This window comes from Clavelina lepadiformis, chromosome 5 (genome assembly GCF_947623445.1).
Source record: "Clavelina lepadiformis chromosome 5, kaClaLepa1.1, whole genome shotgun sequence".
NCBI classification, from domain to species: domain Eukaryota; kingdom Metazoa; phylum Chordata; class Ascidiacea; order Aplousobranchia; family Clavelinidae; genus Clavelina; species Clavelina lepadiformis.
In genome coordinates this window covers 8764043-8785617 of record NC_135244.1, presented here as the reverse complement: position 1 = coordinate 8785617, position 21575 = coordinate 8764043, and the positions used below count along the sequence as shown (strand labels likewise).

General features: G+C 39.5%; 1 protein-coding gene across 4 annotated transcripts in view; it reads left to right on the top strand.

Moving 5' to 3' along the window:
* LOC143458921 (E3 ubiquitin-protein ligase PDZRN3-like) overlaps nt 1–21575 on the top strand; it is a 41562-nt gene that overhangs the window by 4462 nt on the left and 15525 nt on the right. Inside the window, exon 1 of one of the 4 annotated variants that reach the window (XM_076955831.1) lies at nt 9747–9845. The exons of 1 other annotated variant lie outside the window; for it this stretch is intronic. In XM_076955831.1, the coding sequence (XP_076811946.1) occupies nt 9780–9845 (66 nt within the window). In that variant the 5' untranslated portion in view covers nt 9747–9779. Of the gene's footprint in view, nt 1–9746; nt 9846–15757; nt 16789–16827; nt 21331–21575 lie in introns of those variants that run through there. 2 more of the 4 variants (XM_076955832.1, XM_076955833.1) reach the window with 2 other exon arrangements.

Below are 21575 nucleotides of genomic sequence, written 5' to 3'. Positions count from 1 at the left end.
GGTTTTTATGGGTATACTGTTATGGTCGATCATAATCTTGTCAGAAGTTATGCTAGTCTTGCATTTCAGGCTGGAGATAATATCGCAATTAATTGACGCCACCAGGCTTCCACCTGCATTCTTCGGGGAGGTAAAAATATTGCCCACGGTGGACACAGCATAAGCTTGAAATTCAAAACGTCCCAGAACCTTCAATTAAATTGAATTGCTTTACACAAACTGAGGGTGCTCCTATCTCATCAATTTTTCCCCACTGGTACATTTAGTTTAACACCCGCATTACTCGCATTCTGCTTGTGTTTTGTTTCTTTTCCGGTTAAAGATATCAGGTGTCCAGCTAGGTGCTGAGTGCTGATTTTGTTTTGTGTATCCATTTGCATTTGTAAAAATCGGGTAAGATTTCCGGTTTACTGCTCTTTAAAACCTTTGCCTTCTTTGACCAACCTTAAAAGTTTTAACCATGTATGAAGAAACCAAACTGACACTTTGCATTTCACTCCATAAATGAAAACGTTTTTCGGTTTTATAAATTTGCATGTACTGTGGTCTTTCATGTATGTTTATTATTCCCGAAAATGTCCCCAGCCCAGAACTGACAAAATCAGCTTATGACGTTTCACGATATGGCACACGAAATAGTAAGCGAAAATTTTGTTCATCACTGTTTCACAAGTCACCTATACTAACATAGACATTTGACCGGTTATATCGATAAACATACTTGTTTGAAGCCAGGACGTAAATTCACCAAAACTATGCGGCCATTCTTGCAAAATATTTATACAAAGCGCAAGCCTCGTTGCGTACAAATGCAGTCTTTATATGTCGCGCTCTCTGATCGGGCCCAGTTATTAGTCTGCAATTGTCCGTCAGTGAATGATTTACTGGTCATTGTTTAACTTTTCCTTCGCCCACAACACCATCCGCGCTAGTATTCGTCTAAGTTATTCCGAAAATGTTTATCATGGATTAAATATTTGCTTTTATGAGAACTACATAAACTGTATAAGCCATACAGATATAAAGGGGTATCTACCTCAATCCCAAAGTCGGAATATCAATCAAACTCCGTAATAACAATTCAAACTAAGAAATTTTGGAACTTTCTTCAAATGCATTCGACACTTGTGCTCAAATCACCCAAAACTATCTCAAACTTATCCAAGAATCCGGAATTCCGAAATTATTTTGTTATGCAGTAAATATAATTTCATCTTCCCATATAGAGCAAACTGTTAACTTTTAGACTTAATCCACATGACCAGTTATGCTGTTGACTGCGAACGGTTTTTGTCTGGTCTTGTGGCATACGAAACTTGCGTGAGATTGTGCAGGTTTTGCGAGAAGAACATGCTTTTATAATTGCATACTTTGTCTATCTGTTCCTCCAACTAAGACCGAGAATTGCTTATGTGCGTTTTTTTTACAGAAAGCGTCCTGCATCGATTCGTGTCAAAAAGTTCCGCATTAAGGGACGATTTCAATGTATCGCTGAAGATTAAAGAGCAATTAATCAGCTTAGCCTTTATATTTCGGGTTAAGGGTTCACGACCCCTGCCGTCCGTAGGGGGGATATAAGTAGTGCAAGAAGAAAGTTAATCGCACTTTACGCTGGTCTCGAAAGAGCAACTTTTTTCGTATATAAGTTCTTCTGCCAATAGCTGCTTGATCTTCACCATTTGTCATGCTTAAATCAATAAAACAATCACAGGCGCCCATAGCACTGCAAAATATCATGGCATTCTGGGTCGCATTACTACATCCAATTATAGATGCAACCCTACCGTAGTTTGATCTTTCACCTACACCCCGCAAGTAATAATGAGATTTTATCAGAAAATACGGCGTGGAAGAACAGTAATTTTTTTCACTATCGAATTTTCACATCGAGCTTCTGTCGAGCATGGCAGCATTCTTCTTGTTGTTTCAATTCTTGTTAATCCACAGTTCAAGAAGCACTCGTAAATATCGACTATGGTTCAAAAATCAGGCAGTTTAATTTCATTTTAGGATTTTTTCGAATTAGGTTAGCAGAGAATTTTTAACACTCTTGATATTATGATGATAATTTAATTTCAAGTGCTGGGTATCAGCTGGACTGTGGGAAGTTCCGGATTCTCTCAAAGCACGATATGTGTGCACGTATAACTCCTATGCTACGGGTGAACGACCGACTTGGCCACTTGAAGGTGGCAATAATAAGAAATTAACACACACTTGAACGCATAAGTCAACAGACACGAGATAAGCATGAAGGAGGCAGATGAATTAGTTCGAACTTATAGGCACGGATTTCGAGTCTTTTTTGGTTATCATTGCATTTCGTTTTTGTTCGATGCGTCATTGCGTAAGCTGTGTACGTACGGCGTTGAGAATAACAAGATTCAAATTCGAAAGCAATGTGCTGTCAGACTAAAAGTTGTGAATGATTTCTTCGCTTGGCCTGCATCATTTTAAAACCTCATTTGACGAGTTTGTTGTGAACCTGAAGTACCCACCCATCAAAAAAACATCATCATTGAAAACGTAGAACCTAATCAAATTCGATCGCACGTATTGGCTTTATGCTTTCAACGTTGATAACTTAGTTGGACCTGATACATGAAATACCAAAGGGTGGTTTTCCTTATCTCAAATAGCACAAACTAATGGGTTCGTTAATGACTACGTATTAGCAGTGTTTTCTTGCCATACTTATGACTATTATCAAGTACTGGCGCGATATCTCTAGTTTTTCTCTTGGTGAGTTTTCGCTGCAGAAGGATTATGACGCAAGGAAAATGAAAAAAACACCGCCTGTGTTTTGATTGTGCAAGACGTCCCAAAAACGTCCCTTCGTCGGTGGATAAATACACCTTCTTTCAGATAATGATGAGTGATGATATATTTTGAGCTGATAATAGTAAATCCTTCGTCAGTGAAGTCTAATTCCTACATGCGAAATCTATTTGGAATTCGTCTTAATATCAATATTTGTGCACTGAGGCAAACGTCCCCGTAGTGCATGAACTTTCTTCGCCTGAGCAAATACTATAGTTGAAAAAAGATGTGGAATCGTACGTCTGCCTTGGCGAACGCCTATCACAATTTCCGATCGGTTCAGTCACAAACAATATTCACTATATCTCGCATATCTGCTGTCAATATTGTTAGTCCCGCCTACGAATTATAGCCATTAGCTGAGTTCATTCACCTTTCGGCGCTCGCCAATCCTCGCGAAATGTATAAATTCATACGGTAAGCACTTTGCCAAGGCATTTTGTTTGATTGGCGACGCCAAGCGCCACATAAAACAAGTGGCAGGTCACACGGTGATATACGTTGGACGAACGATGAGCACACACATCATCCACTTAAGCATTTCAATCTCGTTTGTATAATAACCGCAATCTGACGGCCTGTATAACAGAAGCAGCTCCAAACTATAATCGCCGCGTGTAAGTGTTTTAAAATCGACTTGCTGATTGGACGTTGGACCTACTCAATCGACTTGATTTTATTTGGATCACACAAAAATCTGACATCACAAACGCCCCCTCTCACACCCAGTCACGTAACTTTATAGAAGTTTGTAATTTTTCCCATCGATGGAAATTAAAAAGAAGATCGCATTTATTAAATTTTTTCCCGGTTCTAACCGTATTTTGTTGCTTTTGTCTCCTCGCTCTACAACGAGCTTTGTGTCTATAGTAGGCGCCAGTGCCTACAAACGCAGTAACTTTACGATAATTCTTCTACCTAATTGGCGCCGATATGAACCTGTGAAAACAAAGTAGAATAGTACAATAAACTTCTTCCAAACCACGAACAGAAGGCTTGCTGCGGAAATGGCTAGAACCGATAGCTTGATTTGATCAAAGTTTGCAATATTTTATTCATCATTTGCTTGTTTTCTTCATATTTCCAAAGGTCATGGCTTTAACTCTTCGTTAATGTCCGGAATAACTGCAAAATGGGTTGCCCGCCTTTTTGTATAACGAAAGGGCATTATGTTAGTGACATTTACTACTGTGCATAGGCCAGGAGCATGCTAATTATGGAGATGTTTGCTCCACGAAATATTTGTACTCACTTTTCCAATCTCCCTTAAACTTTTGAGATAAAGGGATATCTAATAAAGATAAATTATTTTCTGTCTAATATTACCGTTTACCGGTTTAAACGAGATCAAAGTCCTGCCGCCATATCATTACCAGCTTATGAAATTTCGCAATCATTCGTCTGACATAATGGCTGAAATAACGTTGGATAATATTGGCAGTAGTACGGTACTGAATAATCAGAAATGTTAAATTCTACAAACAGACTTGTATTTGCTGACGCGCAACATTGATGTTTTAACGAGATACACGTATAGGTTGGTTTGCTGTCGATACGCTTTGAAGAATTGTCGGACAGTTATTGATATCTGAAAGATCAAGTATACGCCGCCCTCTGTACAGTTGTCAAACACTTTGGTGTTCGGCAGCGCTAGACTAGCCGCTATCAGGTGCTGCGTTTGCCTGTCTCATATTGTGCCATTTTACAACCAACTTTCAGTCACACAGCGAGACGTCCGAATAAACATTTTCCCAGCTCAAAACGGCCTACTTGTGTCGCACGCGACAAAATTTATTGTCCGGACATGCTCTTTACTCCGTAACCGAAAACTTAGAATAAAGATTTACGATGCGTTTTCCTCATTGGACCGGCTGTCATAGCCAAAAGTCGAGCTTTTTGTCGTCATTCCAAAGTGGCCACATAGTTGGCCGAAACCTTTGCCAAGAAGTATAATTTAAAACAGTTACGTTAACTTCGCGGGTGTATTATTGTGTAAAGGATAACGTTTTTAGCTATGCTGTTAGACAGAGATGATTCATTCTAATTTACTTTCGTTTCACCTATTAATTGCACCTTTGTTAAAAGAAAATGAAATACACCAAACTAACATTCTCTGAACGAAGACCGACCAAACACAAACGTTTTATTCGGCGGTAAGTTAATTGGCATCCTCTTTTTACGATATTTACAAAGCCTACCGACCTTTTATTATCACGACCTCATTCGGTAAACGAACAAGCGTGATTGTTTAGATCAAGGTTTTCTGTAATTTCAATCCAAATTTGATCGCAATACCCTGATCGCCATATAGTCCGCGTTATGCTGACGCAGGTGTCCGCTACTTGTTACATGTAGAAGTGGAGATCCTGGTCTAGACCAATTGTCTAAGCATTTATGAGAAAATATGACATTGGAGTGGTCTTCGTGGGTTGGCTTAGGTCAATTGATTGGTCAGATAAACGAAAAAGGGGTTACTCGATCATAGATCTGTTACGATAAAATCGCCTAGCGGCTGCTGGTATTTACGCTATTGCGGCGCGACATAAATAGTATTTTTCTCACGTTTATACCGTCCACAAAAATCACATGTTTTCGTATTGAAGCGACTTACTGTGCCAAGCGATCAAACTTGTTACTTTGACATGAGTCAGAGATTATCTAGAAAAGTTGATACAACCTTCCGAGTATGGCAATCTTTGGCCTATTTATTCAGGTTCTTGCCTTGGGGATAATATCAACACCTTTAACATAACTTTTTAAACGTCAGTAGCTCACTCGCATATCCAACTATATCATATCAGTGTGATTTGAAAATTCTAACCCACGGTAGATTAACTTTAACAAAAAATGCTTTCCGAAATTGATGACGTAATCAGTAATGCATTACTTCAAGCAGAAGGGAGTTGTTACAGGCGTATAGATGTCGAACCTGAACTGCTAACGCCTTATCGTAATATGATTTAAACCAAAGTATAGTACTGTAAGGTTCTGGCATGCGTTCCACCGCAGAGAAGGGGAAATTCAAACTGTTCCATCATAATTTGCCCTTGTTTATTTTTTCTGCCGGGCTGTGGTTTCTTTGGCGCATTTTAAGGGGAAACTTATTTGCCACTCTTAAAAATTCGATCGTTCAAAGATAAGGAAAAGCATGTAAATTGAATCCATGTCGATGTTATCCATATCAATTAGTGTACTTCACCGTCCGATACACTCAGCAGAATATAATCCTGCTGTTTTTAATATTAATTGCCTAACGCCTGTGATATAGTACATATGAATCACATTCTGACATTGTTATTCATCCCGCTGTTTTTCTAACCTAATTATCGGAAACATTTCTAGATTCAACAGATCCTTGATTAATTCGAGCCCATTTTTTTGTTTTCTGTCAAGGGTAAAAGAGCCTTTTAAAGACCATCGCTTATCTAATCAGCGGACTTTCATGTTCGATTTATATCGTTTTTTTTCGGATCTGTTGTTTCGTCGAAACCCATATGCCTATATAACGTCACATTTTATGCCCTTATCTTTGGGTCATCGCATTTGCTTTTATATTGTAGTTACTTGTTGACTTAATACAATTTTCGTTTTTCCCGTCTTATCGTTTTATGTTAGATGAAAAGATTTTGAAGACACGCTTTTCCATCAAGATAGGCTTTCCAGAAACCGTAGGCCAAAGGCTGTAAGAGCACCCGCAAACTAATCAGCGTTTGTGTCCGTTCGGAGCCGCATTTGGTCTGTTTTCACTTTGTCAGAGTTGTTTGATCTTAGCCACGACTGAAGCTTCGGCGAGAGTAAATACGGAAACTATGCTGATAGATACGCGCATAAAACACCACGTTTTTCAGCAAAAGCGTGAAAGCTGGCCCTTTTAGCCCAAATCCGTTACTTTGATCAAAAAAAGTAATAAGGAAACTATGTGTGTGTTCTTAAACTTCCAATGCAAATATTATTTGCGCCATGTTTATGCATCAGTGTTGTACATTATATATAGAAGGTTTATAATAAGACGCAAAGGCAAGAAAAAAGGCCGTTTTTGTTTTGAAAGTTTTGACGACCCGCCACAGTCTTTCGATTCCTGACGCCAAACAGGCATCTCTTGCCTTTCCCGGCGTCGTTCGTCCTTCGTCGCCACTTACAAGCGCTAATACCCGATCGTTACAGAACTGAATTCTTTGATGTTTCAACAATAACCGACCATTCTTTTAACCTCACGAATACGTGCGAATATATTTATAACCTTAATGTTGCGCCATCAACTAGACGTCAAGATATATTGTTGACGCCGACACGCTCTTAGTTAATTCTTGTAAAAATGTTGCAAGGCGCTGCAAAGATTTGTTGCAGAATTAGCTCATGCATGTTGGTAGCAAACCTGTTCGCTTCATGAAATATTGTTCATGCAACGACTACAACGTGATAATTACATTTGCCTACGTAGTTAAACTCATGCCTAATGCGGTTCGTGTACCAAGCCGTTAGCAACTAACGTACTGCGGTTGTCGTTAACCTGACAAATTGATTCATCACCAGCGCAAATAAATGAATCGGTTTATTTGGAATATCAGACATAAAAATCGATTTCCCAACCGGGCGCAGTGTTTTTATACGATCTTAGGTTTATGTTGTTTGGACACCTGTGCTTAACGTCATTAATTTTATGCCATACCAGCTCGCTTCGTGCGAGTAACGGTAATTAAGCAAAACACTGTTCGTTTGGTAAATCTGTGACTTGTGTTTGTACCGAGAACGAACTCGACTCGTACGAACCAATAACGACTTAGTAGACTGAGCGAGAAATTCTGGGAATGTATAGAAAAAGGGAATTTTATAGAATAAAATACGAATTACAAGTCGACAAGCAAAAGCTTTTAATACCAAAGTATATTTGGTTGTATTTAGCGTTTAAACTATCAGTGGAAAACTCGTTTATTGCAATTTAAAAGTAGTATAAGAACAAAGATTACTTCAAAGATTTAACAACGTATATGTACAGAAGGTATGTTAAAGTGCAACTGGAATGACCTTGCAGGACACACAATACTGCAATGATGTCATAAATTCGGATATAACATTACACATAATCTTTTGTCTTTGGGATTTGCTTTGGGCTGTTTAACCTTCTTTCGCCCTCAGATATATTTGAACTGTTTCATTCCACAATACCTGTTTGCAATTATTTGCAATGGTAGGGTTTTTCCATTCTTTTGCCCTTTACAAAGAACTTGTGTAATTATGGATAAAAAGGCCCGAAATTCACGTCTTTTCTCTGCTAAACATAAAGAAGCTGGTCGTACTAGTGACGCAATATATCAAGTTTAGTTTGTCTTGCTCTATTTTTGTCACCTCCTTGATTCCGCTACCTTCTTTTTACACCGGTCAAAGGTGGTTTTGGAAAAGGAAGAGGCGTGGTTCACACAATGAAAACGCGTATCCGATAGTGATAACGCCACTGTGGGGATTAGTCATTCATTTTTCTATTATGCGTTTGTGTGGTTTATGCCACGCCACGTATATGTTTTATAACGAATGGGCACGTTTTTGACGTTCTTATCTTATCCTGTCCATTTTTAGAACGCCCAAAAGCGCCATACTCGATCAAGTGCTAAGTGTATAGGAATAGTAAGAATACTTTATTGATCATGAAATTGCTCGCTTTGTTGCGTGTACAGTACGTTGGTCAACATCAGGTAATTTTTAGCTGTTAGTAGGGCTATGATTCCCTTTTCACGTTATCGATTTTTACGTTCAAAGTATTAAAGTATTTAGAGTCAAAATCAATATCAATAGAACTGTCAACAATGAGATATTATAATTTGAAAATTAAATGTAGCTTTCAATTTGCCAACCCGTTTAAATAGTATTCTGTGGTCTTCGTAGCAATGGCTTTCTTTCTGTTTTCAACAAGGGTGTTGAAATTTCGTTGAAAGCGCAGTACAAAATAACTTGCTATTTTTGTGCCTGCTTATACTGTAGTGACCATATTTGTACTTTTTTCATCGAAAGCCTAATGGAGAATATAATATTCTATGATTAGACGGCGACATGCTCCGGTAATCGCTAATGCCCATTAATTTGATCATGGCCACCGTACATAGGCACTTATTGAGTGTGGCATTAAAATTGCTTAACAACTAAGCGCAAAGGCCAGTAATTTTCTCACGTAACAGGCGCATTTGTAGCAGGAGTCATTCGCTAAAACAGAAGATCTTACAGCGCTGTATGTAGTCGTTGGAGATACTTTATCAGCTTTCATATAGAAAAATCACTTTAGCTTGGTTTAATTACAGGCTTTCGGAAAGTGATAAGATTCCAGTCGTTTCTCTTAAGCTGTAGTTCAGCTCCTACGTATATTTCCACCGATTGGAAGTGGGATAGGCGCCGTTTGTGACAACCCAAAACGCAGGCTACGTCAGTACAGACATAGACACAAAACCACTAAATGTTTTTATTTTAGAATACAAACCAATACGTTTTTTGTAATCCGCAATGGAAGAGCTACTATAGGTAATGTTTTATAGTAGGTTGTATGCCGTTGAATTACGTCATTGATATGTAATACAAACTGTTTGGAATCATTGAATTTCCCCCTATTGTAAAATTACAATGAGCTTTGAACAAATAATCGTCGCTATGGAAATATAATACCGAGATTTACATCACGTACATTTCGTGTTGTTTTTGCCGTGAACATATGAGCGATAATCTTTTCCGTTTCAAATGAATAATAATTCCCGCTTCAAACACGCCTACCACGAAGTTGGCCAGAAATGCGCGCCCGACACGAAGTGTGGTTAAAAAAAAACTAACATGAAAACCGTGAACCACACGCTTTATCCACCAACCCCCTACCTAGCTACCACAGCTATATTAGCCGAAAGTATTTTCTGTTGAAGGTCGGAGCGCAGGTCCGGAGCTACAGTATGCTGATCGCGTGATAGTTGGTATGCAGAAACAACATGTATTGCTACGCGTGGGGCTGCCGACAAAACGACGACTGGTTCGGAATTTTATCACAAATAACGGTACCGACGTTTGTTTTTGCGCGGTTCAATTTTATACATGATTCATGAAAGATCTTGTTTCCTTTCAATATAAATAACTTTTTGTACAACTTTCCTTTTTGGTGGACCATTTGTCAAATTTCAATCGAGGGCGAGCAAAAAGTCATGAAGGAATTCCTTTTCTCCTTGTTGAAGATGGTGATAATATTGGAAGTTCAAGAATGACCGTGTTTTTTGCTTAAACCGCTTCTCCGTTACTTTAAATAGACTGAGTTATATTTTGTATACAGTCGTTATACTCACCTTGTATGGTGTTAAGGTTCATAAAACCTTGTAGGAAAACGTGCGAAAGGTTTACGTTCGCATATAGATTAATGAAATTCTTTGATGAATCAAATTTATGAAATAAATAATGTTAAATTTTGCCATGACCCATTGTTGCTGAAAAACGAAATTCTTTTTCGAGGGCAACCGGGTTGTTTTTGTTCCTCAACTTCGAAATCCGTTTTCTGTTTTTGAACGTGTTTTGATCAGATAGGTAGACATCGTTATCATGCAATACATGCTTCATAAACGGATCCAAAAGAGCACTGGTGTTCGCCAGCAGTCACGTAAGTTGTCAACCGCCGTGTTGTGCCTAATGTATTTGTTTTGTAAGCTTTTATGCCCCTTGCCCACGTCACCCGCTGTGGCAAGTTTTTCAAGGGGTCCAGGTTATTTCGCGTCAATGCTAATCTAAGTGGTCGTGACCACATTTGCTTTGTAATTTCGAGTAAGTGTCGCGTTATGTTCGTAATCTGAGCTCTATTCGGAAACTGCTTTTAGTTTTTGCTCTTAAGATATTTGTATTGGAAGAAAATTGAGGTTTTATGCATGTACGTCGTTGTACGATACTCATGTTTATTTGTTAACTGTTTCGAATGGTTGCTTGAAGGCTGTTATTTAGCCTGGAGGCTTTGATGTAGATATCAAGACGCATGTATGCAATATAGTTTAAAAAAAGCCATTCTAGTGTTTTTATTTTTCACACAAAATTGCTACATTGTAAAGCTATCAAAGACGATAAACAAGCCCGGTAAACACGCGCACGCGCTTCTCCCACATAAATAGACGCTTTGCGGTTTCCATTTATGGGAATCCAGTTTCATTGTGCGTGGACATGACTAACACATTGACCGCTTCTCTTGTATATTTTGTCAGTTTTATATGGCTCTAACTTTTTCGTACAACGAAATCACATTTACAGGAAACAGTCGTCTTAAAGTATCGGCACTTTCAAACACCTCGAAATGTGATCAAGGTTTTGACAAAACAAACATGTCAACTTTTTATGATTTGCAAACTTATCAATGACGTCAAAGAAACGTAACCCATTGTGTAACGAGTATGCCTCCCGCATAGATCCTAGACAAATGCTTAGAAAACATTTTAATCAGATCTCACCCAAAATTTGTACAAGTTACGGAAAAGAGGTGCGGATTTACAGTCGCATAGTTTTTGACAGCATCGTGCTTATACTATATATTACACTTTCCGTTGACCACGATTTCTAACCTTTTCGTACGAAGCTTGCGGTTAGAGAAGTTCGTAACATAGCACACTTGTGTGTTGCCAATATACACCTATCATTTAAAAACGGGTTTTAACTCATCAAAACAACTTCTACATACTTTGCGAGGGCAGCTGAGATAACCTATTTCTGCAGCATTTCCAAGCAAGACGAATTTTTAACGTTTATGACAGTCAAAGTTTAAACAACGCTGCAAATTACCCGTTTGTCTGATGGTATGATAATTTCGCTTTTCCTTGAGGTAAACCGCACGCGAAATATATTTCGGAGGTGATTTAACCTTAAGACAAAGGACTGTCTTTTCCAATTCCAGCAACGATTACTCATAAAACTTTTTAATGATATAATTGTATGTTATTTATTGAACCAAATACATATTATAGCAGTATTGTCGTAAATACCTCAGTAAAATAGCCGGAAAATTATAGCTTTGGTTCTTATTCTTATTGGTGGGAAAGGATGCCAATGCTTATAGTACAAAAACGGGTGTATGCGCCCATTGAATACTCACTGCCGGGCGAAATCAAAAATGTAAACTCTTGGTACGAATCGAAGTCTGCAGTCTTCTGAGTACAGCCTATCTTTATACAGACGAAAATCATAATTAGATCGAGCGTGGAAGTTCGCGAGTTGTATTCAGGGTTAAGGGAAAAAAGAATCGTTTAATTTTGGAGGCGTTAAACCTCTATTCTATCCTTTGTTGGTGCAATATGATGCAGACAGGCCGAGCGTGGACACGTGCGCCTAATTATCGCTTGGAATAGGGCTGGAACAATTAAATAAAACACAAATAAAGGTGACGTTTTAAACGTTAATGGTCGTTTAATTAAGGTCTTCTTAATCTTATGCAAACAATAGATTTATAACTTATCATGACAATTGCTGTCAACTTTAAGTACCTAATCAGTGTATGACGTATAGAACCTAGTTTATGACGTAATCTTCCCGCGAATGACTCGGAAGCTTTAGTGAAGTTTAGTAATTTCCAAAACCCCATTCTCCCATTCAGAACATAAGCCTAATAATAACAAACGCGATTAAAACAGCTGTCTTCGGAAAAGGTTTTGAAATCCGAGACATTTTTACCTTAGCTTTATGCTGCCGTGGTAAACCGTTTCAAGCAAACTGGCACTTCGGTAGTAATCGTTGTGGCGCCGTTTGTCTTGTAACTTTTAGCAAAGCCATCACTTAGAATCGTTTTTTTTTATATACTTGGAGAAGCGTAGTTAATTGCAGGTTACACCTTTTTATTGCTGCCTTTAATTTTAAATCTCGATTTATTTGTTGACCGCCTTCCACGTAAGATTTAATTGACAAAAAATGCCAGTGGCACAACACCGCCTAACAAACAAGGCTTTTACGAGCATAAACAGTCTTGTTTTCAGGCTTATTTTATCCCAAACGTTTTGTTTTCTTGACGAATAGCGTTAACTAAGAACTTAAAAAACCATGGAAATGACGTGGTTTACGATGGCTAGATAAAAATCTTAATTCTTCAACGAGTTTTTGTCCTTCGAATAACAACCAGTTGTGAAATTATTACGTCACCTATGCTAGACGTCAGTGAAACTTTTAACCGGCTGTGAACTGTTGCGTTGTCCCTATTAAACCTATACGAACTACTTGAAATGTTTGCCCCATAACCTATCATTTGGCTTTTTAGCACACGTGCACTCTATTGCCCGAGAGTTATAATAGCACTCGTAGGGTACCACAGGAAACCGTGGCAAGGCCCCAACGGTTAAACATTGCGAAAACGGGAGGGTAGTTGGTAGGCATTTTTTGCTAGCTGCGTGTCCGTCAACGATATTGACAATACGAGCAGGTTTCGCCGATTTTTGTCAGGTTTGTAAACATGGCATGCTGATATTAACTCGGACTGCTTACGGGCAGTATATACACAAAGGAGCTGATTTATGTAGTTTGCTATGTAAGAAGTCACGATTGCACGGAATAGGCTTTGCTGAGGTACTTCCGTTTTTTGTTTTTAAGCTTTCTTGATTGATTTTCGATATTTTATCGTTAGCACATGTCTATGTAAGTTGTAACTGTTTGGTGGCACTTGATCAGTAGCCCACTTGAACATCATTTACCGAAAAAGAATCGCATTAAAAATCATTCCAACTACCCTATAGGAATTTTCCAAACTATTATTGTCTGCGGAATTTTGCCTTCCCGTGTGCGTTGGTCATCGCAATTAAAAGTCTATCTTTCCGTCGAATAACCATCACCTTCATTGAACTTCTATTTCCATCTACTTGCGTGACAAGGTTTGCCCTAAACCAAACAATACATTTTGCCATTATAGTTCGCCTGTAAAAACATCAACCGACCAACCCAGACTGTTAATGCCGGTAATTTCTTCCCACGGCGATGACGCAAACCCCGATTATGAAATGAATTGTTTCGGGAACGGGCAGATGTGCAAATTACTTATCCGTCTTTCGCAAAAGGAGCCTGTATTTGTTTTTCTTATTCCTGGCAACCTTGCCAACAGAAAATGAATAGGGTGCACCAAAGCGGCTTGAAAAGATGATTTGTGCTACTTGTCAAATCGTCTCTGTGTTTGTCCTAGGAACGATATAAATCTTCTACCTTTACGCCGGCTGTGAAATCCTCTGGTTTCATATGCACCTGGAACTCGTATATTCAAGGGCAGAACGCGACCATCTTTTGAAAATTTATTCTTCATTTGCCTTCGCTTCGTTTACACGCGCATTAACTTCGATTTGGCATATTACAGAAATATTATTATAGTAGTAGTCGCGTTTAATTATTTCTGTTTCGGTCTTAAAAATCAATATTTATGACGTGGTATTGAATTTCAATTGCTCCATTACTCCCTATTTTATCTTTTGCTTATAGTTAGCTGCTATGGTTTTTAACATTATTGCGATTACTTAGACAACGATCCTGGAATTGGTGACAATCGATGAACCATTCAGTATAATTAGGTTCAAGCAAATGCTGTGATCTTTTGAATACTTTTTCTGATACCGATCGTTTATCTTCGAAAAGCAGCTTGCAAGCAGGAGTTCTCAGTATGGTCTTGCAGCTCATGTTTTGCTCCTCATTCCGTGTCCAAATTATATCATTTGGCTTTCAAACTATAGTATACGACCAACTTCAATGTTTTTACGTAATTTCGACGTGACTCGTACCCACTTAGATGAGCCCTGTTTCGCTGCTGATTTAATTACGGCGTTTAGGAAATAACTCTCGCTGATCGGCCGAGCGGTTAATGTGCAAAAGGTGTACTAGGCTGTCGCGCATGACAATATAACAGTGTAGTGTCTGGTGTGGCATCCTCTCCGCCGTTTTGCCGTGTTTCTGGATCACTGCGATTCACCACGATCCGACTAATTGTAATGATCACACAACAAAGCTGCAACGGCAATGTAGCGCGGGTGGCCCACTTTTCCTACGGAGCCATTTCCCATTTGACCTCAAGACATTGCACAAATCGAAAGTTATCGTGCAAACGTCAACATCTTGCATGTCTTCTTTGTGACATGTGTTTGTCATAGATGTCCTTGTAGGCGCGTAACGCGCCGCGTAACATGGTTGCTGACCCGCATGCAATGTGTTTCGCCACGTTAGTGTGTATACAAGGAAATCTGCCCGGCCCAAAGCGGCCTTAGCTCGGTAACAGCAAGCGGACGGAAACGAAAGTCGTAAACAAATTAATGGATTTTAAGTACGCCCTTCTCGCACGTTTTGTTCATAACTGGAAACCCAAAGAACATACTGCGAAAGATTTTCAAAGATTATCAAATTTAGAAAAAAGAATTAAAATATATTCGTTTCAAGGTTTCTGGTGCCCGGTATTTGGCTACCAAAACGTTTTAATCCGTATCACGTCCAGTTCCAGGCATTGGTAACATTTCTTTTGAACTTAGGTTTGCCCAAAACTCTGCTGGTCTATGATGATTTAGTCCCCGGCCAGTATATACTGTGTGTAATCTGCGTTGCACACGGCCTTGTTTGTTCGCTCTGTCGGCTCCACGTTTTATTTACACAAGAGCAATATATAGCTAGTGACACCAAAACTAGTTTATCATTTTTGAATATGTTGGGCTGGGGCCAGCGCGATGCGCAGGCGGTAACGCAATTGCGAACTGAGTGTTAATGTTTTGCTAAATATATCGGCGTCAACGGTGGATTAAATTGTTACTCGGACCCTGTGAGACAATTTGTTACTTCCGCACAAAAACCATGATACGTCTTTAGAAAAGTCAAAGCCGAAGTGTCAGTATGCTAACTACTTGCATGCAATTCCATGTGTCTTGTGGAGACAGTTTAGTTTACACCAGATTAGTGCGGGGCGAATAACCAGCGGGGATTCGTGTTCTATCTGGCAGATTTTTCTTCAAAGCCTATTCGCACTGTATTCGATCTCCATTATTTTGTTTCTTTCAACGAGCGACCTTTTTTCTTTTTTTGCGGTCAATAGTTCAACAATCGAAGACGCCGTTGCGTTCAGTCGCTGTTCGATGCTCGAAGCGATCGCTGCTTCTCGCAATAGTTCGTGCCCTCCTAGCGGCCCTGATAGCGCAGACGTTATACTTGTATTTTTGCAGATTTTTAGAGAGCTCCGTGTATGCGCTTATTAAGCCAGACAAGGCACTGATAGTTATTCCTATATACGATGTGAGACCCTGTATGTGGTTTTGTCTAGATTTTGCGCCGTGCGGAAAGTGATCTTTAAACATCGGCGTGTATCCGTTGTGTCTGCCAGAAAAGTTGCATGAAAATTCGGCAAACGTAGCAAATTGCACTCGAGGTGAAGCAAGTACCTAGCAATTCTTCACAGTGAAAGTAGAACCAAAATTACGTTCCACCTCCAAGGCAAGTAACCAAAGCTGGACTTTAGTGGATATTATTAGCGAAGATAATTGCCGAAAAGATAGCTCTTGATTGCCAGGCCGGCGGAGAATCATCTTCAAACATTCCTGCACCTTCTTATTATGACAGTGGTTACAGCCTAACTCTTGCTGACGTCGGTCAAATCGATCAAATATGCAATCAAAGCTGTGTTTTTACAAATTTAAATGCCACTTTATCAGGATATTGCCAAGTTTGCAAACCCGATTGTAAGGGTTTTACCAGAAGTCGTTTTAAGTTGTTCTTCCTCAAAATTAACACAGTGACACAATTTTACTTATTTTTGTCAGTAACAAGAATATAACCTTAACGGATAAATTATAAACTTATTGGATTGTTGAAAACTGCTTCCGAAGAAAAGAATTTATTTGCGGAATAAATTCGAAATCTGGAGGATTTCCAAAGCATTTTTGATCATATAATTTTGTTTTGAAGATGGTCTTTTGTACGGAATATTAATCTATCAAGACGTGCTCAAAGTTCAACGCTATGAATTTCAAAATATTAACTGTAAGTTATTCTTTCCTATAGTACGATAGAGCGCCTTCTTTGCCATTGTCTAAGGAGGGTGCACAATGGTGTGCATGTACAAAAGATGCTGTAGTATTGATAACGAAGGAAAGTTGTTAGTTTTTCAGCGGCTTCTAGTGGATAATGCGTGAATGATATAATGCTGCGGTTTGTTTAAAGTCTTTCGAAGGGAACCGCACTTTAGAACAATGGTCCTGTGAAGTCTTTATGGCCCTTCCAGCCGCAATTGTTGGTTTTACGAATGATCAAAGTAACGTTACCTGGTTCGTTTGGAAACAATGTGCGCCGGTGTCGACTGCTAAGTGCACCTTTTGATAGGTAGGGTCGCCAATTTCATACCGGGATTAACTTGATATCACCGCGTTCGTTCCTCTTTGCCAAATACTTTTTTCCCGAATCCATTGCACCACCCTTTGCGTATGCCCTGACAGTTGCAACATGAATAAAACAGGCAAACGTAAACAGTACGCGCAACAAAAACTTAACGTAACATAAACACATTCCATGTCAACCTGGGGCCAGTAAACCTTTTGGCCTTTCTGCCTTTGGTTCTTGCGGGATTATCCCATATCTGGTTAAAAGTTCATTCGTATTGTCCAGGTAGTTAGTGATTTGCTTGTCGTTGTTTCAGGCCAAGCGCATTTGTTTGTTGTTGGGATACTGGTTGTAAAGTAAGTCGATGCACAAAGACTTGAAGCACTTAAACGTAAGTTGCCAGCGCCAAATGAGAGCCGAAACACTTGTCCGAAAACAGGACTATCATTTGCATGAACGAGCCGGCTACAAATTACTCGCCATCCATCATTCTCGTGCCCCGCGTTAAAAAGAGTCGTCGCCAGCGCACTTACCTTCAACTTCAGCGGTTGCGCGGCCTACACTCGAACCCTCGCAATTTTTGGAAACGGTGACAGGCGAAAACCGCCAACGACAGTAACAGATGGTGTAGCATTGCGTGCTGCTGAATTTAAACGATGTGATTTGGGCGAGCTTCGGTTTAAATTATTTACACGAAAAAAATAAAGCTTTCCTTTGGTGGTTAAATGCGGCTCGTACGGCGGTAACTTTTTTGATAATTATAATCTGCCACCATCGACAAGTCAAGATATTATTGTCCGTAAAATTCTAGATGGGCGGTGTTTCTGATGGCATTGTTTCGCAATTTGGACCGACCGAACTGGCCGCGGGCGGAACGGGCCCAGGCAAGAGTCGGTCACCGGATAAGCGGATTGGGGTCGAGACCATAGAATAGAAGGACGTGAGCGTTTCAACATCTGCCCATCTTTGCCTTTGTTGTGCGCTTCTGACAAAGAGCATGACCTATAGACACGTTATCCGAAATGCGGGTATTCATCCCAGAGGATTATATTTGCCAGATTTGCCAGCCCCTTTGCCTAATCCAATAATAACACATTTGGCAGTCTTGCTTCGCGTACTGGCTGCTGTTTGGTTGTCATACTAATAACAATGCACATTCTTGACATACATACGTTGAGTTAACAAAGTAGATTTGCACATGACTAAGGGTTTTCTATCACATTGCGTTACTTGCTAATTGTTGCCGCATACCTACTGTAAACAAACTTCGGACACTTATTTGTTGTATTTGTTTTTAAAATAACTCATGTTAAGGTAATTTGATGTCGAATGGTCAGTCGCGTACTAAACGGTCATTTGAAAGTGATTAGCATGGACATTAGAAACCGTAATGCAAAAGTTTGCTTTTGTTTATAGATAGATAAAAATCCTTGTTTACCGATTGCCTTGGACCTAGGCCACATCCAAATCGACCAATGATTGGCCACTTTCCGCTATACGTGATCATCTTGCCGCATTACAGACAACGTAACGAATTTGCTGTGGTTGGCTATACGAAACAAAGAATGCCATACCGATGACGTCGCAAATCCTGGGCAACTAACATTATAGTTGGGCGATAACAAACCGGTAGCTGTTTAGTTTGCTACGTAAATGATCACACAATTGAAAGGCCGTCGGCTTTTGGATTAAGAGGCTGTTTTGTTCCGAGTTATTCAAATAATTTACTCACTACGTATTACCCCATTTCTAAAGTTGATGGTAGGGAGAGTAAAAGTGGATTGCTCTCGGACAGCGATTAAAAAGACAAAGTTTGACAATTTTTTTGGTTTCCATTCAACACGTCACATAAACTACTTAGACCAAGAGCGTAAGTCCTTGACGGCGCCGGCATCCCAAACGGTGGAGTCATGGAATTGCTTCTTGATAATATTGGAATCGCCTATGTTTTTTAAACATTACAGACGATTAGTTTCAAGGCGTGAGAATATGGACATAACCCCAGTCAAGCGTCCCAAGGGGATTTATCTCATACTTTTGTCTATTTTTGTGTCTGGTCAGTTAGCAAATTTCGACCCAAGAAAATCATCACAGCTGATTAACCACGTGCTAGAGAAAGTTAAACTCTTAAATTACAGGGAATGGGGAAGTAAGCGTACAATGTTCTACCAACGCCTTGCCTTTATCGAGACTAGGTGTGTGTTTGGCCAACTGTATCGAATTTCAACGCGGTTAAAAGTCGCTTGTTCTACATGACTTCGATGTGCTATCAGCGGCGGTAAAACGGAGTACTCATAACATCGCGTCAGGTGAATGCGCTGCGAAACGATGAAAGCCTAGTTGTCTTTTTACAGCCCCATGTATGGAAATTGACATCTCGCTCTTGAGTGCGGCAGGCTAGGGAAAAATAAAAGGTAAAGTTCGCAGAGGTCATGGGAACTTCGCTTTGGTTTGTCGAGTTAATAACTAATACGTTTGTACACAACAAATCCGCGTCTTGGGGCTGCTTTTAAGTGCCAGATTAGACTAAACATGAAAACGCATTGTTCGCGGCATCTTGTTCATTCCGCGTTTCTCTTATTGTCAAAATAAGATTTTTCAAGTTAAGATCGCACGTTCCACCGCATACTGATATCTAAAATATGTTTAGATCATTTGGTTTTAAGAAAATGACAGGTCTCGCAAACTGCCACATACCGCCTATTAGAATTGCTTGTTTAAAATCATATTTGCCAAATTACGCCGTTTGCAATGATATGTTTAGTGTGCCGTGGAGTGAGATAGAAATAAATTCTTCTGTTCAGTATCTTGAGACATAATCCGTAGCAGATGCGACCTCCTTTTTGCCTACCCCCATGTTAGTCGACCGGATCATCTGGCGATTGAAATACGGTCCGGTGTTGTACTTACTTCGTTTAACAGTGGGTTGAGGAAAATCCTACGATTAGTGCCATCTTGGTGTTAAAAATTTTAATCAGTTAAGATTGGCTTACGCAAAAGCGATTATTTTAACAATACTGTTATTTAAAACTCTTTTCTCATTGGCATTTGCGTTTTCTTATGACATGATGAAGCCTTGCCGATGTTAATGCGCCAATTTTCGTTGCTTTTATTTGTCGAAGCAGACATATACAGCAGTTTTAAAAAATATATAGGCCGCTAATTCTGACATATGTACAGCGCGGAACTGTGTAAGTAACAGTGGTAAATCACCTTTCGTTAGGACAGAAACACGACAGTAATGGACGCTATTATTATGCAATAAAAGTCTTTTGCGGCTATCCCGCCGATCATCTTATTCTTTGTGTGTTGCCCAACCTTAAACCGAAATAAATTTCCCCGTATATTTGCCCACTATAGATTATAACAAATTCATTCAGGCTTTTAAAAGCATTTGGGCGTAGACAGTTGTACGTTGGGGCCCTGCTGTAACAAACACGCTTAACACGATGAATGAGCAACTCTTTATTGCAGCCGATTTTACGCCCACTATGAAGTTTATGGTTGACGTTTACTGCCTTGCCAGTTGCGACAGCGTGGCCAAACTATCGGCGCAGCAAAACTATTTTAGAAACTTGTAAATCTGGCCATTAACAAGTGCTTCAGCCCTGGGACGATCACGTCCGTGTGCTTTTCAGCACTACTTTGACAACACTTGTGTCATTTTAAATTCCATACATTGGTGTTGAGGTGGCTTGTCATGAACAACCATAATGGCTGTGAAAGCGCTAGCATTCCAAAAACGGGTATCATAATATTATTCTTAATATTAACGCGCCTAAACGGGAAATGTATGTTGCAACTTATAGTTAATTCAACCTTCAATACTTATTAGTTATTACAGTCGTGCGGTCGTCAGATTTGATGCTGTCAGGGAAGCGTTCTTTCGTTGCAGCGTCCACTTCATATCAGTTTGATAGCCATGCAAATAATCTTTGTCGATCTCATAATGATAAGCGACGACCGCAAATTGCCGGTTATTACTGTCATCGAGTGCTAAAACGGTTACCTAGCACGAGGAAGACCCGTTGTTGACCGTCAGTTTTGCTGTAAGACATTAATCGGTCTTTTAATCTGGAAAAAAGAACAAGTTTACTTCCTGCTTAAAAATGAAAAATATTGGTGTTATGGTTCTGGGTTTAGCACTAAAATTTATGTAAGTCACATACTGCAGATGGAATTGCAAATATTTCACTCTCATGCAAGGTAAATGTTTAGTTAGTCGGAATGGTGTATATTCTCCTCATTTTGTGTCGTTTTTAGAATCGTGTTTTTACCCAAAGCACAGTCTGCGCTGTACTTAGCAGAACTTCGCTTGTTTATTACTTGATGAGGACTTTCTCCCGCATAATTGGCCCTCGAAATCATGGCATTAAATTTGCCTTAATTACAAGTCTAACCCGCAACCACCAGCAGTCTTAAGATCACCAGATAAACCATCTGACTATGTA